At 49.5% G+C, this 14,715-nt stretch overlaps 2 protein-coding genes across 6 annotated transcripts in view; both read right to left on the reverse strand.

The window, feature by feature from the left end:
- CYP46A1 (cytochrome P450 family 46 subfamily A member 1) overlaps positions 1 to 12,219 on the reverse strand; it is a 33,245-nt gene extending 21,026 nt beyond the window's left edge. Inside the window, exons 1-4 of one of the 4 annotated variants that reach the window (XM_082387732.1) lie at positions 11,930 to 12,012; positions 11,608 to 11,764; positions 5,302 to 5,382; positions 4,629 to 4,710 (exon numbers count right to left, since the gene is read on the reverse strand). In XM_082387732.1, the coding sequence (XP_082243858.1) occupies positions 4,629 to 4,710; positions 5,302 to 5,315 (96 nt within the window). In that variant the 5' untranslated portion in view covers positions 5,316 to 5,382; positions 11,608 to 11,764; positions 11,930 to 12,012. Of the gene's footprint in view, positions 1 to 4,628; positions 4,711 to 5,301; positions 5,383 to 11,607; positions 11,765 to 11,929 lie in introns of those variants that run through there. The other 3 variants (XM_082387730.1, XM_082387731.1, XM_082387733.1) reach the window with 3 other exon arrangements.
- A 2,039-nt stretch (positions 12,220 to 14,258) lies between these two features.
- Positions 14,259 to 14,715, reverse strand: part of HHIPL1 (HHIP like 1) — a 29,168-nt gene continuing 28,711 nt past the window's right edge. For both annotated transcript variants that reach the window (XR_014243360.1, XR_014243361.1), the window contains one exon: positions 14,259 to 14,388. The gene's annotated coding sequence lies outside the window, so the exon portion shown is untranslated. The remainder of the gene's footprint in view (positions 14,389 to 14,715) is intronic.

Genomic DNA, 14,715 nt, shown 5'->3' on the forward strand with positions numbered 1-14,715 from the left:
AATAAGCAAAAAGTATGCAGTGTCTGCTTTTGGACACTGGACAATGGGCAGTGAACCATGACAGAAGGAAAAGGGGAAAAAAAAAAAAAGACAAGAGCCCTACAATATAGGATCACTCCAGCTTTCTGCCCAGAGGCAATTTTAGGACAAAGGTACTTAACGAATAAACTCAAATACAGCCCAGCAGGCTTTCCAAATTGATAAGACAGAGGTCAGAGTCCAGGTAAGCCAGAAAAGCCTAGAATTTGTAGGGCAGAGGACTCAAGAGGAAGGAGCTATGCATAGAAGGAGGTCCTGTGCAGAAATCTGCACAGGGATCCCCTGTATCTTTGTATAACTACCAATCTGGGCATGTGTAGAGTGAAACTCCACAAGACCAGGTAAAAAACTGCTGGGAAAAGGAGAGTTACTGGGTAACTATAGGCTAAACAATTCTCAGAGCTCAAACAAGCTAAGAATTGTTCAAGTTCCCATTGGCCACAGTTAAACGTCAGACACAAGGCCTTTATTAGAGTCCTCAGAAGGGTGACTCCTTAGTAGTGGGGCTAAATTAGCTCTAGAGTAAAAGCCTACACTTGATTAAACCTCAAAAGCCTTAAAGCAACCTGGAGAGGATCAAAGTGATCTGCCAGAATGAAGTCCAGCACTCTTTAAAGGAATAAAACAAAACTGAGCATTCAGCAATGTACAAGTCACAATGTCCATTGTGCAACATAAAATCACTAGACGTGCCAAAGAGCAGGAAAATCTGACCTATAACCAAGCCTAGAAATAATGGAGATGACGGAATTCACAGACAAGAACTTTAACACATTTATTACAATTTTACAAATATGTTCAAGGAACCCACATATCCAAGAAGTTCAAAGAATCCTACATAGAATTAACACAAAGAAAAGCACACCAAGGTGGATCATAATCAAATTTCTGAGACCAGTGATAAAGAGAAAATCTTAAAGGTAAACAGAGATGAAGTGATATAATATTATTTGAAGATAGATTGATATAAGTTAAAGATTATCCTATGAATCCTAGGACAACCACAAAGAGAGCGAAAGAGGCTAATAAGACAATAGTGGATATAAAATGGAATACTAAAACATAATCTAAAAGGCGGGAAAGGAGGAAAAGGGAACAAAAAACAGGTGGATCAAATAGAAAACAAATAACAGCATGGTATATTTAAACTTAACCATATCAATAATTACATTAAATGTAAATGACCTAAGCACTCCAATTAAAAGGCAGAGATTTTCAGATTGAGTGAAAGAGCAAAACTCCACTATGTGCTATCTATAAGAAACCCACTTGAAATACAAAATTCCAGATAGGTTAAAAGTAAAAGGATAGGGCTTCCCTAGTGGTGCAGTGGTTAAGAGTCCACCTGCCAATTCAGGGGATGTGGGTTCGAGCCCTGGTCCGGGAGGATCCCACATGCCATGGAGCAACTAAGCAACTAAGTAGTTGTGTGCCACAACTACTGAGCCTGCGCTCTAGAGCCCACGAGCCACAACTACTGAGCCTGCATGCCACAACTACTGAAGCCCGCATGCCTAGAGCCTGTGCTCCACAACAAGAGAAGCCACCGCAATAAGAAGCACACACACCTCAATGAAGAGTAGCCCCCACTCGCCACAACTAGAGAAAACCCACATGCAGCAACAAAGATCCAGCACAGCCAAAAATAAATAAATGAAATAAATTTTAAAAAATAAATAATAATAATAATAAAAAGTAAAAGGATAGAGGGAATTCCCTGGCAGTCCAGTGGTTAGGACTCTGCGCGTCCACTGCAGGGGGCATGGGTTCGATTCCTGGTCGGGGAACTAACATCCTGCATGCCACATAGCATGGCCAAAAAGAAAGGAAAAGGATAGAAAAAAATATGCCATGAAACACTAAACATAAGACAGCTGGAGTGGCTATATTAATACCAAACAAAATATACTTCAGGAAGTGGAATACTACCAAGGAAAAAGGGGAAATTTCTAAAGATAAAGGGATCAATTCATCACAAAGATATAACTCTGCTTAATGTGTACACACCTGGTAACTAAACTTCAAAGTACATGAATCAAAATTGATAGAACTGAGAGTAAAAATAGACAATTTCATGATGGGGTTAGAGAGTTTAACACTCCTCTTTCAGTAGAGAGTAATTTACTTTCTGCATGCTAGAACATATAGAAAGTAAATTAGTAATGATTTAGAAGATTCAAACAACACTATCAACCAACTTCACCTAATTGACATTTCTAAAACACTCCAACAATTACAGCACATATTTTTTTTTAAGTGCTCACAAATGTTCACAAATATAGACCATATACTAGGCCATACAACAAGCTTCAATTAATTTTAAAGGATTGAAATCATGAAGAACATTTTCCCTGACCTTACAGAATTAAATTAGAAATCAATAAAAGCAAAATATCTGGAAAATCTTATAATACTTAGAAATTGAATAACACACATTTAAATAATCCATGGTTCAAAGAAGTAAGCACAAGAGAATTAAGAAATTATTTTAAACTGAATGAAAATAAAAGCACAATGTTGAAATGTGTGGTATATTTGTGCTAAAGTAGGGCTTACTGGGAAATGTAAAGCTTTAAATGCCTATATTAGAAAGGAAACAAAATCTAAAATCAATTATCTAAGCTACCACCTTAAAAAATTAGAACAAGAACAAACTGAAAGTGAGTAGAGGAAGGAAATAAAAAAGAGCAGAAATCAACAAAATAGGAAACAAACAATGGAGAAAACCAATAAAACCAAAGGTGGGTCTTTGAAAAGATGAATATGATTGAAAACCTCTTGCCAGCTTATTCAATAAGATAAAAGAAAACCCAAATTACTATTCTCAGGAATGAAAGAGGGAACATTTCCAGAGATCCAGTAGGCATGATAAAGATAATAAATAAATATTGTGGACAACTTTATATCAGTAATTTCAACAATTTAGGAGAAATTCCTTGAAAGATACAAAACTCAAGAAAAAATAGAAAATCTTAATAGCCATATATCAACTTTAAAAATTGATTGCATAATTTAAAGAAAACTAAAACACTTCCCTCAAAGAAAATGCCAAGCCCAGATGGCTTCACTGGTAAATTCTATCAAACATTAAAGGAAGAAATAACACTACTCCTATACAAACTCTTTCAGAAAACAGAGGAGAGGGAACATTTCCCAACTCATCTTATGAGGCCTATTAACCTGATCCCAAAGCCAGGGATCAAGAGAAGAAAAAATATAGAAACAAAAATTCTTAACAAAAGATGAGCAAATTGTATCCGTGTATCCAGGAACAAACTGTATCATGACCAGGAAGTGCTGATTTAACACTTAAATGCTAAACAATGTAATTCATCATATTAATATATATCTTTCAAGTTCTTATCTCATTGAGCATCATGAAGGTCTTGTGTATGGTTTTTGGTAGCATGCTTTAAAAAGTCTTAAGGCATGTGTCTGTATTCGCAATGAAACTTCTTAAAAATAAAATGACTTTTAACATCCTGTTAGAGGCACCATGGTCATTCAACTTGTCTTGTGATCTAGACCCCAAGTTGTATTTTATCTCTCTTAGCGTCACCACAGCCACTGTCTAAGCAGACCATCTCCCCCGCACATCAGCTCAGTACCCACCGTGAGAATAACAGCACCATCATTTATTGAGCACTTGCTGTGTGCCATGCATGGGCTAGATGGTTCACACACATTATTTCAGTTCCATTCTTTTTTTAATTTTATTTTATTGGGGTATAGTTGTTTTACAATGTTGTATTAGTTTCTACTGTACAGCGAAGTGGAGTTCCCTGTGCTACACAGCAGGTTCTCATTACTTATCTATTTTATACATGTTAGTGTATCTATATGTCAATCCCAATCTCCCAGTTCATCAGTTCCATTCTTATAACCACCTGTAAGAAAGGGATCATCCCTATTTTACAGACGAGGAAATTATGGCTCAGAGTGAAACAGTAATTTGTCCAAGGTTCCACAGCCAGTTGGTGGCAGAGCCCAGATTTAAGCCCAGTTCTGCCAACTGGCTATTCTTAGTACTTATATGGCAGACACCATCCTGCACATATTACAGGCCAACTGATGCTGCCTGTCTCTGTTTCCTCACCTCTCAAATGGGGACTAATAGGAGTCCCTACCCCTCTGTGGATTCAATGGGTTAATAATTGTGAAGTACATAGAAAAGTGCATGTTGAAGCATCTTTTGACCCTTTATTTGTTAAATAAATGGATCAATATTTAGTTCCCATCATAGTCTTAAAAGAAAAGGGTTATAATCCCACCTTGCAGATGAAGGAACTTCTAAGAGAGGTGAACCAACCAGACACATGTGCACCAGCTGGGCAAAACTCCCAACCCAGAAGATTCTAACAATAACCCACTGCCCACATCAAACAGCCCTGCTTTTAGGAGCCCCCCCACCCCCACTGCCGAAAAGTGGGTGGTTAGAGGGAAAGATGCTGCTCCCGTCAGGATCCTTGGGAAACCAGCCCAAATGCGTGTGACTCTGGAACGTTTCTCCCACAGTCCCTGGGGTAGAGTTTCATGCACCCATCCCAGGGGAGGGGAGGGCTCCCCTTGGAAACCACTCTGTTTCCTACCTTGACCGACTCGGGGCTCGTGACGATGACCGAGGTTTTGTGGAAGACGTTGACCCGCACGACAGGTCCATACTTCTTAGCCCTGGAAACCAAAGTGATGCAAAGGAGGCTGTCAACTACCAAAGATGTGAATATCATCAGATCAGCCCAGGTTCAGCTGGAGAAACAGGGCGTCCCATCCCTGGGGGTGGGGATGGGGGGGGGCGGGTCTCAGCAGGGGTCTGGGGCCAAGGTTCTGCCTTGCTGCTGACTCACTGCTGAGTCACATCCCCCACTGCCCTCAGTTTCCAAATCCATGAAATAGGGTTGCTACCCTCCTCTTCTGCTCCAAAAGGTTGTGCTGGGAATCAAGCAATATCACGTCTCTGAAAAGTGTAAAGCACCACCCTAAACAATGACTGTTACCTAGTCACACCCCCACCCAGTTTACAGATGAAGAAACTGAGGCTCAGAGAGCTTCTGATGCCTGGTCTAAGGCCACGCAGTTGGCAAAAGGCAGAGCTTGCCTTCTGAACCACCGTTGCGTGCCTCAGAGGAGGAACTGCTGGGGGTGGGAGTGACCTGGGCTGGGGAGGTGGGTGTGTGCTGGACTGGGGGTTAGGGGATTGGGGGAAGCTGGCTCGTGAGGGGCAGAGACTGGAGTAGGGGCAACAAATGACAAGTTAGGACCCACCAATCCAAAAACATATCTTGGAGCACGCGGCCACAAACCTCATCCTTTTTCCAAAAGTAGGGGAGGTGTCCTAGAAGGAAACTAGAAGAAATGGGAAACATTAAGATGACCGGAAGTCACCATCAAAGAGTGCTCCCTTCCCCACAGGACCTTGTGAAGTTGGCATTATCAGGCCCACTTCACAGATGGGAGGACTGAGGCACGGAGAGGTATAGTCCTGGCTCAGGGTCACCAGGGAAGATGCAAATCCGGGTCTGACTGGCTCCGGAAGTTTTCTTAGAAATATGGAGAGGGATAAAACCATCTCCCTGGTGCAGAGATTGGGGGCTGGCATGAGGAATAACCTGAGACATTCACGGAACACTTACTAAATGCTGGGCACCATGCTAAGCTTGACCCCATCTGAACTCCCCACACCTCCTGAAGTAGGTCTATTATTAACGTAGTTAATAGGTAGGGCAACCAAGGCTGGGAAGAGGAAGTCACCTGGCCCCAGGTGCGTGGATGGTACCAGGGTGCCCCACAGTCCTTCTCACCAGGACATAGTTTGGTCATGTTAACTCAGCAGTGCGATTACCAGATTGTAAACAATCCTGTGTGGTGTCACCTTAGGCACATTCCAAGGTACTGGTGACTTCCTGTCTCCTGTTTAACTTTATTCCCATCAAGCTCACTTACTACAGCTTCCAGAATGGGCAACAACAAAACTGCAATTGGGGTTTTCTGGGTCATGGCACTCACATTCTCCTGGGAGGAGACAGAGTGAATATATAAATAAGTAAATAGGGAGTCAGACAGTGATGGGAGAAAAATCAGACTTGGGGGAGGTAAGGAGAGCTGGGGAAGGGGGTAGGAGTATTATTGTAAATAGGCAGGTCAGGGAACATCCCTTTAAGAAGGTGACATGTGAGTTGCAAGAAGTGAGGAACTTGGCCACGTAGGTATCTGGAGGATGAACATTCCAGGCAAAGGGAATCGTAGGTGCAAAGGTCCTGAGGTAGGAGAGTGCTTGGTAAGTTCAAGGAACAGCAGGGAGGCGGTGTGGCTGGAGCAGAGTGCTTGAGGGGAACCTGGTACACGATGAGGTCACCAAGATGGGGGGAAGATCGTGTACGGCCTTGTGGGCTGTTATCCAAACTTTTGCTTTGAGCTTGGTGAAGTGGGGGCTACTGGAGGGTTTTGAGCAGAACAGAGATGGGATCTGAATTGGGTTTTAAATGAATTGTCCTTGCTGCTGCAGAGCTGAGAGTAAACAGGTCAGGTGGGGGGCAGGGGTAGAAGCAGGGGCACCAGTGAGGGGGCTGTGAGTGGAGATGAGAAGTCAGACTCTGAATGTACATGAAGGTGGGTGGCGCCAAGGGGACCTGCTGATGGACTGGATGTGGGGTGTGAGACAGGGGTCAGGGATGACCCTGGGGCTTTTGGCCTGGGCCGCTGGAAGGTTGGACGGAGCTGCCACTCACTAAGGTGAGGAGGACTGAGAGGTGGCCTGGTGGGGGCAGCAGACACTGTTGCACCCACCCCCTACCCTTGTCCTTGCAGGTGGAGAGGCTTCCAAATGCCAGAACCCGAGTCTCTGCCCTGTGCTCTCTTGGCTCTGCCTGCAGGGGGAGTAGCTTGGAAATTCCAGCTCAACACCCCCCAGAGCAGCCCTCCATCAGTGACCCCCTCTCCCTCCACCTCATGGTGGGGTGGGGGGAGCCTGTGTTCCACCGGGTCCCAGAGTTCCCCAGGGGGTTGCATCTCAGTTGCCCCCAGAGGTAATTTGCTTTATTGACCTTCTGACCTTCTCTCTCCATCCAATCCCCAACTCCCACCAGGATCACCCCTCCCAAACTACTTACACTTCAATTCTTGTCTCAGGATCGGCTGCTGGGAACCAACCTGAGACAAGTGGATGAAACTGGGAGCCAGCCTTGGAGCTGTTAGGTGTGCGCTGCCCATCTAACACGTAAGGGAAGCAGGCAGGTAGGCACCTGAGGCTGCAGTTCAGGGAAGAGCTCCCAGCTAGAGATGTCAATGCGAGACTCCTCAGCAGAGAAGTGGTGTTGACAGACCGGGTTAGACCACAAGGGGTGGGTGTAGACAGGGAAGAGGCCCCAAGAGTGAGCCACTGTTGGGGGTACAGGCAGTAAAGGGACAACCAGCCAGGAAGACTGAGCAGGAGATGCAGGGGAGAGAGAGGGGGAAACCTGAGAAGAAAGGCTTCAAGGAGGAGGTAGGCATCCGCCCTGCTCCGAGCAGCGGAGGGGCTGGGCAAGATGGGGACCAAGTGCTGACCATGCGTCTAGCTCCACGGAGGTCACTGGGGCCTTGATCAAGTCCTGTTGGGTGGAGAGGTGGGGACCAGAGCCTGACGGGCGGTGGATTCAAGAGGAACAGGGGTCAGAGACAGGCAGGCTTCGGACGGGGGTGTTGCTGTGGGCGTGCAAAGCTGGGATAGTGGGGCGGCAGCTAGAGCGAATGAGGGGGAAGAGGTTTGTTTTACAGCCTATTACATAAAAATAGGAATGATGCAGAAGAGAAGGAAAAGTGATGACGGAGGAGAGGGGGCATTGCTGGAGTCTCAGAGCAGTGGGGCGGGGGGGGGGCGGGCATCCTTGGCCAGGAGCACCGAGGTCCCAGGGGGCAGGGCACGTGGCTCAGGGCAGGCAAGGGGGCTGATGTGGCGGCAGAGCCCTGGAGGGAAGTTGTCTCAGGCTGTTCATTTGCTCAGGGAAGGAGGAGGCGAGAATAAAGGCTGAGCATGCGCTGGCTGGCGCGGGAGGTGAGGGACTGAGGGGAGAGCGGGCGAGCGGGGCCCGCGCTACGAAGCTCGGCGGGGCGCCGGGCAGCCACGCCCACTCGAGGTGAGTGGATTTGAACTTACACCGCCCCGCCTGCGGCAAGATGGACCGTGGACATCACACATGACTGGCTGTATTTCCAGAATAATCTAGTACCCATGGTCACTCCCCGAAGCTGCAGGAGTGGAGAGAATATTCTCAGTTTTGGGTCACCTGAGTGAGAACAGAGTCTGGACCCTTCTCACCTTCACAGGCCTGAGAGTCTCCACCCTAAGCACCGGAGTCCAGAGCCACCTGGGGAGGCAGGTGAGTGACACCTCAAGAAGGTCAAGGGCACGGAGTGGCGTGGGGTCCTCACTGCCATGCAAGAAAGGAGCCTACGACCCGTTCCTTCCTGTTCCTGCAGGGGGCGCTGGGGGAGGCGAAGGCAGGGCCCGAAGACCAGGGGTTAGAAACCATTAGATGCGGGATGATGGAAGGAGGGGATGGTAGACTCCTGGGATGGGGAGGGGCGGACCGAAGCCCACCTGGTGTGCCCCTGGTGGTAGACAGGATATGGCAGAGCAGCCCAGGGAGAGAGGAGAGGGCAAAAATCCCCCTCCCCTGCCTGGTCCCCAGCAGGCATAGTTTCCTATAACCCTGCGACTGGCACAGTGGGAACCCGAGGTTTCCTGTGGGCAGAGAAAGTCTGGCACAGCACTGGAGCAGAAGTCATCTGGAGAGCCCACACAGAGGGATGGCGGGAGCCCACGAGATGGCTGAGAGGTGGGCCACCCACTAGGAGTGAGGGTGAGGGTGAGGGGCCATGAAAGTGCCTCGCGCCAGAGGGATGGGGTGGTTGAGGGCTCAGCTGGGCACCCCAAGTCCACTGGATGCGCCACCCAGCAGAGCCAGGCGTGGGTCTCCACCATCACCGAGAACCACCCAGCAACTGCCAAACAGCCCCCAGGCCTGGCAACTCGGCAAGCAGGAGAGGGTGGAGAGAACCAACACGGCCCAGGAGTTTTGCAAAACTTATTACAAAAGAAATAAAAACTGAGAGAGAGACTTTTCATTGTCAAGTTTACATTCATCCCACACTACCAGGAGAGTGGGGGGCGATGAGGAAGCTCAGAGCAGTGACAGAGAAATACAGAAGCTACAAGTGTTTGTGTGGGATCTGAACATGGCGCCTGAGTTTTCAGCTGTTACACGGATCGTTGCAGTAGGATGTTGTTTGTAATAAGCACACAGAAGCAGGGCACTCAGGGAGGGCATCTTGCTGGTGACTCTTGCAGAATAAAGAGAATGAAGAGTGGGGTTGTGAGAGCACAGCATCTGCCTCTTGCAGGGCAGAGGGTTCCTTGCCTGCAAGCTGGCAAAGCCCTAAAGCACACTACTGGAGACTCAATACGCATAGATTTCTTGTCAACCATGGTGTTGCCAGTCATGGTTTGGGGATCCAGGCTTTGAATGCCAAAGCATCTGATTTATGCTAAAAAGAGGTTCCAGAACTTTCATTTAGTGCAGTTTTGTATTTGACCACCAACCAATTTTTAATCCAAAATCTTTTTGTATATGCATTGTTCAGTTGACCTCCTTAGAATAAAGAGCCCGACCCCAATTATATTTCAACCTCTTCTCACTCCTCCACCCAGCCACCCACCCACCTGTAGGTCACATGTAGATTTTGTGGTGTTAAGACTTGAGGGAGAATTCAGGCATAAAAAGGAAAGATATATGGACACATGCTACCACATGGATGACCCTTGGAAACATTCTGCTAAGTGAAAGAAGCCAGACACAAAAGGTCACATATTGTATGAGTCCATTTATATGAAATGTCCAAAACAGGCAAACCTATACACACAGAAGGCACATAAGCGGTTGTCAGGGACTATGGGTGTTCCGGGGGCAATGAGGAGTGACAGCTAATGGTTATGGGGTTTCTTTTTGCAGTGATGAAAATGTGCTGGAACTAGCAGTGATGGTTGCATAACTCTGTCACTATACTAAAAAGCACTGTATTGTACATTTTAAAGGGGTAAATGTTATGGCATACATAATTTTATTTTTTTTAATGCAATTTAAAAAATTGATGTGGGGAGAGTAGCCAAGAGGAGCTTGATTTAAGTTCTCTCTTCTTAAGACACAGAGATTGGCTCAGGTCTGCAGTGTTTGAAGCACTTGGGTTTATGAGAAGGTCAAGTCATAAGGAGGTCTATCAGAATGAGCACAAAACTCATTCAGTTCCAAGCTCTTGACGGCTGACTTGAAAACCTGAAAGGGTGAGAGTGTACCTAACAGAACTGGCAGGAGACTTCCACCATCCACCTTGGATCAGAGTTTATCCAGGGTCTACTGAGCATGGACCAGGTGCTGCTGAGCTAGATGTCAGAGGCACAGCAGTGAACAAGACAGACACAGGCCTATGGGAGAGACAGACACTTAACAAGAGGTAGCACAAATAGTTACCCAATTACCATTCAGGTGACTTAGAGTTTATAAAATGAACAAAATATATTTGCGTGTGGGAGCAGGTAGGGCCTCCCTGACGAGTTGGCATTTAAGACAAGCCTAGAAGGCTGGGGGAAGAACCATCTAGATGGAGGGGAAGACACAGCTGCGAAGTAAGGGAAAAGGGTGGGAGAGGGCACCTGGGAGGAGAGAGAGCTGGCAGGGAGAACAGTTGCCTCCCTGTGTCCCCAGCTACAGAGATCTTTCCCGAACCCACCAAGCAGGGATTCAGGCTTCAAACGCCAGGGCATCCGGCTTGTGCTGGAGGTGGGTGCCTTCCAGAATGTTGGTGTCCTGAGGTTTTAAAAAGTGTGTCTAATACCCTTGTTTATTCATTCAGTCAACAAATATTTATTGAGCATCTGCAATGTCCCAGGCTCTGGGGATACACAAGTGAACACACAGTATCCCTGCCCTCCCAGGGCTCACATTCTAAAGGGGGAGACAGACAGTCAACAGGTGAACAGACAGTCAACAGGTGAAAAGAAGGTAACTTCAGGGATGATGGCCCCATAAGGAGTTTGGAGCTAGGAGGTGGGCTTTATACAGGGTGGATGGGGAACAGGAAGACCCGGGAGGAGGGATTCAGCCGGGGTGGGTGCATGCAGAAAGAACTGGAGGCAGCAGTGAGCAAGCAAGGGGTTAGAACAGTACAGAGTGGGTTCTGAGAGCTCAGCAGGGGCCTTGCTGGCCCCAGAGTAGATTTAATTTAGAATTAGAGTTAGTTCTAAGTGATGGGAAGCCTTTGGAGCACAGAAATGACGCGTCTGATTTAAGCTTCAGAAAGGTGAGCTTCTGGTGGAGTTGGGGGGAGGTAAGGTGAGTGCGGCGAGGGCCGAGGATGGAATGGAAGTACTAAGGAGAAGACAAAAAGGAGATACCAGGACAGAAATTTAAAAAAAAGAGGGGGGATGTGACCAAAGTACAGTGTATGACAACCCAGGTTGAGTGACCCCATCCAAGTCCCAAAGTTAAGAGCACCCACTTTAGAACCAGGCTGACCTGGGTTTAAATCTAGGCTTACCAACTGTGTGACCTTGGGCAGGTGACTTTGCCTCTGCGCGCCTCAGTCTCCTCGTCTGAACGATGGGGTAACAATAGCGCCTACCTAACAGGGTTGTCGCTGCCATCACGTTTTCGGGGCCCAGCAGAGCGCGGTGGGCGCCGAGCAGCTGCTGCGGCTGTGAGTAATTTGTTACTAAGAATAGTTAGCGCCCCTCTCCCTGCCGCCGTTTCCAAGCGGCCGCGCGCAATGGCAAGGCTGGACCCGATGCCGGCTTGGACGCAGTCCCCCGGCCCCCCATGCGAGAGCCCCATCCAGGCCCCCGCCCCCACCACCCGCTCACCTGGGCCGCGGCGGCCCGGGGATGTGCTCGTAGCGGCTGCGAGCGCGGTGCACGAAGGTGCAGCAGAGGCCGAAGACGACCAGGACGGCGCTGCCGAGCAGCATCAGCAGCCCGGGGCTCATGGCTCCAGGGCAGGCCAGGCCGGGGTCGGGGCCGGGCACGGAGGGGGCGGGAGGCCGCGAGCCGACTCAGCTGTCAGCGCCGCGCGCCGCCTCGGCCCCAGGCCTGGCGCGACCCAGCACCGCCCCCGCCCGTTCGGCTCCGCCCCCTCCGGCTCCGACCCCTCCCAGGAGCTCGGTCCCCGCCAACCACGTCTCCGCCTCCGGCTCCAGCTCTCGGGGTCAGCCCCGGATTCGCCCCGCCCATCCTGAAGCTCCGCCCTAACATCAACACTGTCTCCGCCCAGCTCCCAGGCCCCGCCCAGAGCATGTGATCTCCACCAATCACAACTCCACTTCTGGCTCAGCCCCCCCAGCTCCGCCTTCTCTCCGCCTCCCAAGGCTCCCCCCACATCCCCTCAAGCTCCACCCCAACAGCAGCTCCGCCCAGAACGCGTTGTCCCTGGCAACCCTAATTCCTCCGCGCTTGCTGACCTGGCGGCGGCGCTAATCCTGCTGGCTGTTCAGCTCGGTTTGGCGCCCCCAGATAACGGCGTTTCTCCGCGCGCGTTCCTAGGCCCCTTCCTTTCTCCCTAAACCTTCCTGGAAACCCCATCCCAGCCTCCAAGTTTCTGTATCACGCCGACTATTCCCAAACCTCTCCCTGGAACCCCAACCTCCAAAGCTGGTTTCCCCTGCCCGGCCTGTCCACACGGGGCAGGTGAAGAGGACCCCGGGGACACAGGGAGGCCTATGCCTGCGAATGAAGAGCACACGGCTGCCACCCAGACCAAGGGGAAGCCCCATTGGGGGACCGCGGCCGCAACGTCCAAGGCGTTGACCCAAGACCGAAGGGTTGGAGTGGGTGAAAATCTGGTTACGGAAAGTCCCCTTCAAGCGCGAAAGCGAGAAATGTGCCCGGGGTGGCCAAAGGGTATTTTCGAACTACTAACGAAGACTTTCCTCCCTTCTATAACCTGCTTCTTCTTACCAATCCGGGTATGACAGAGAGGCCAGCTCTGGGCTTCTTACTTCCCAATTCTTAGACTCAGGAACAGCCCAAAAGGAAAGCAGTGGATGGGAAGGGCCAGGTGTGCCCCCTCCTAATCCAGATAAAGATCCTTACAGCCAGGGAGGAGGCGCCCAAAGAGTTTAGATGCTGCTGGGTTTCTGAGAAAAGGACATGCCCCTGGGCCAGAGTCCCAGAATCCTGAGAGGTTTGGGAAAAACAGAGAAGGCCTGTATACCTCCTTCCCAGGTACAGCCAGGGACAGTCCCCACCAGGGGCATGAGTGTTCAGGGCGTGTGGGCTATGGGGTGTCAGAGAGGGCCAAGCTTTAAGAGTGGGGTCCAGCACGGAGGAGACAGGATTTCTGCCCCCAGCACGGCAAGCTGGACATCCATTCCAGCTCGGGGGACGGGGCCCCATCCTAGGGGGAGCACCAGCCTCCCCCTAGGGCTGGGAGATGGTGGCTTGCCACGTTGCCCCCATGTGGTGGTGAGAAGCAGCCAGAGGCACACACTGGCTGGCCCTGAGGGGCAGGGGAGAGGGAGGCGGGGAGACCAGGACAGACCCTCCTAGGTTGTGAAACCTCCAGGGGTTGGGGGCAATTTGAAGGGAGGACACCAAACAATTGTTCCTTGAGGGCAGGACCAGATCTTAAACTGCTCTGGCCACAGTCTGGGGCAGGCATGGGACAGCCTCAGGGTACATTTGTCAGTGTGAACCTGTCCAACTAAGCTAGGGAGAGAAGTGGGCATTAATATTCTCTGGTGCATGGGTCAATAGCAGTGACCTCTGTGAGCATCAGGGAACGATGAAGACTGTACGCTGATGCTCCCAGGGGAAGCCCTCTGCCTGGACAGGCAGCATTGCAAGCCCCCAGCAGAGGGAGCTGCCTGGAAGCATGTGGCCAACCACCTGGCCCTTCGCTGGGAAGGTGTGGACAAGTGCTAGCCACTGTGGTAGCTATTGGCCACATGGCTTCCATACAGGAAGTGGTTTCCTAGGAGGAATCATTGCGGGAGATGCAGGCAGAAGCGATGGCTCTGAAGTGGCTGCCCTCACTTGAGTGGCCTGGCAGGGCATGGGCACAGTAACCCAGGGAAAGAGAAAGATCAGGCTCCTTGCTTCAGAGCTAACTCCCCCTCTGAATAAGGGACCCAGTCACGTAGCCAACTTGGAGATCATCTGGAAAGGAGTTGTTGACTGAAAAAAAATGTACAACCTAAAAGCTGGGAGTTATGTTTTATTTGGGGACATTGCTGAGGACTATAGCCTGGGAGACAGCCTCTCAGATAGCTCGGGAACTGTTCCAAAGAGGTCAGGGTGGAGCCAGGAAACACATATAGGAGTTTTTGCTGAAAATAAAAAACATGTAGTCAAACATCAAAAGATTACTGCTAATCACAAAAACCAGACATCTCAAGTTAATGATTTTAGTGCTGAAGATGTAAGAGTCTGGGCTCATTGAAATTATTCCTTAGACATGCATCTTAACTATCAGGGCCAGTATCCAGTTTTTCTCCATCTTGAATTCCCCTCAGGGCACATCGTAGGGGGTGGCTACAGTGGCTGATGGCTTGATGGCGGGCAACATTCATCGTTTACCAGGATGGCAGGCAACATTTTTTTGTCCGTAGTGTCAGGGGTGCCTTATGGGGTAGTTGTGAGGATTAAATGATTCT

This window comes from Balaenoptera borealis (genome assembly GCF_965194805.1).
Source record: "Balaenoptera borealis genome assembly, chromosome: 3".
NCBI classification, from domain to species: Eukaryota; Metazoa; Chordata; class Mammalia; order Artiodactyla; family Balaenopteridae; genus Balaenoptera; species Balaenoptera borealis.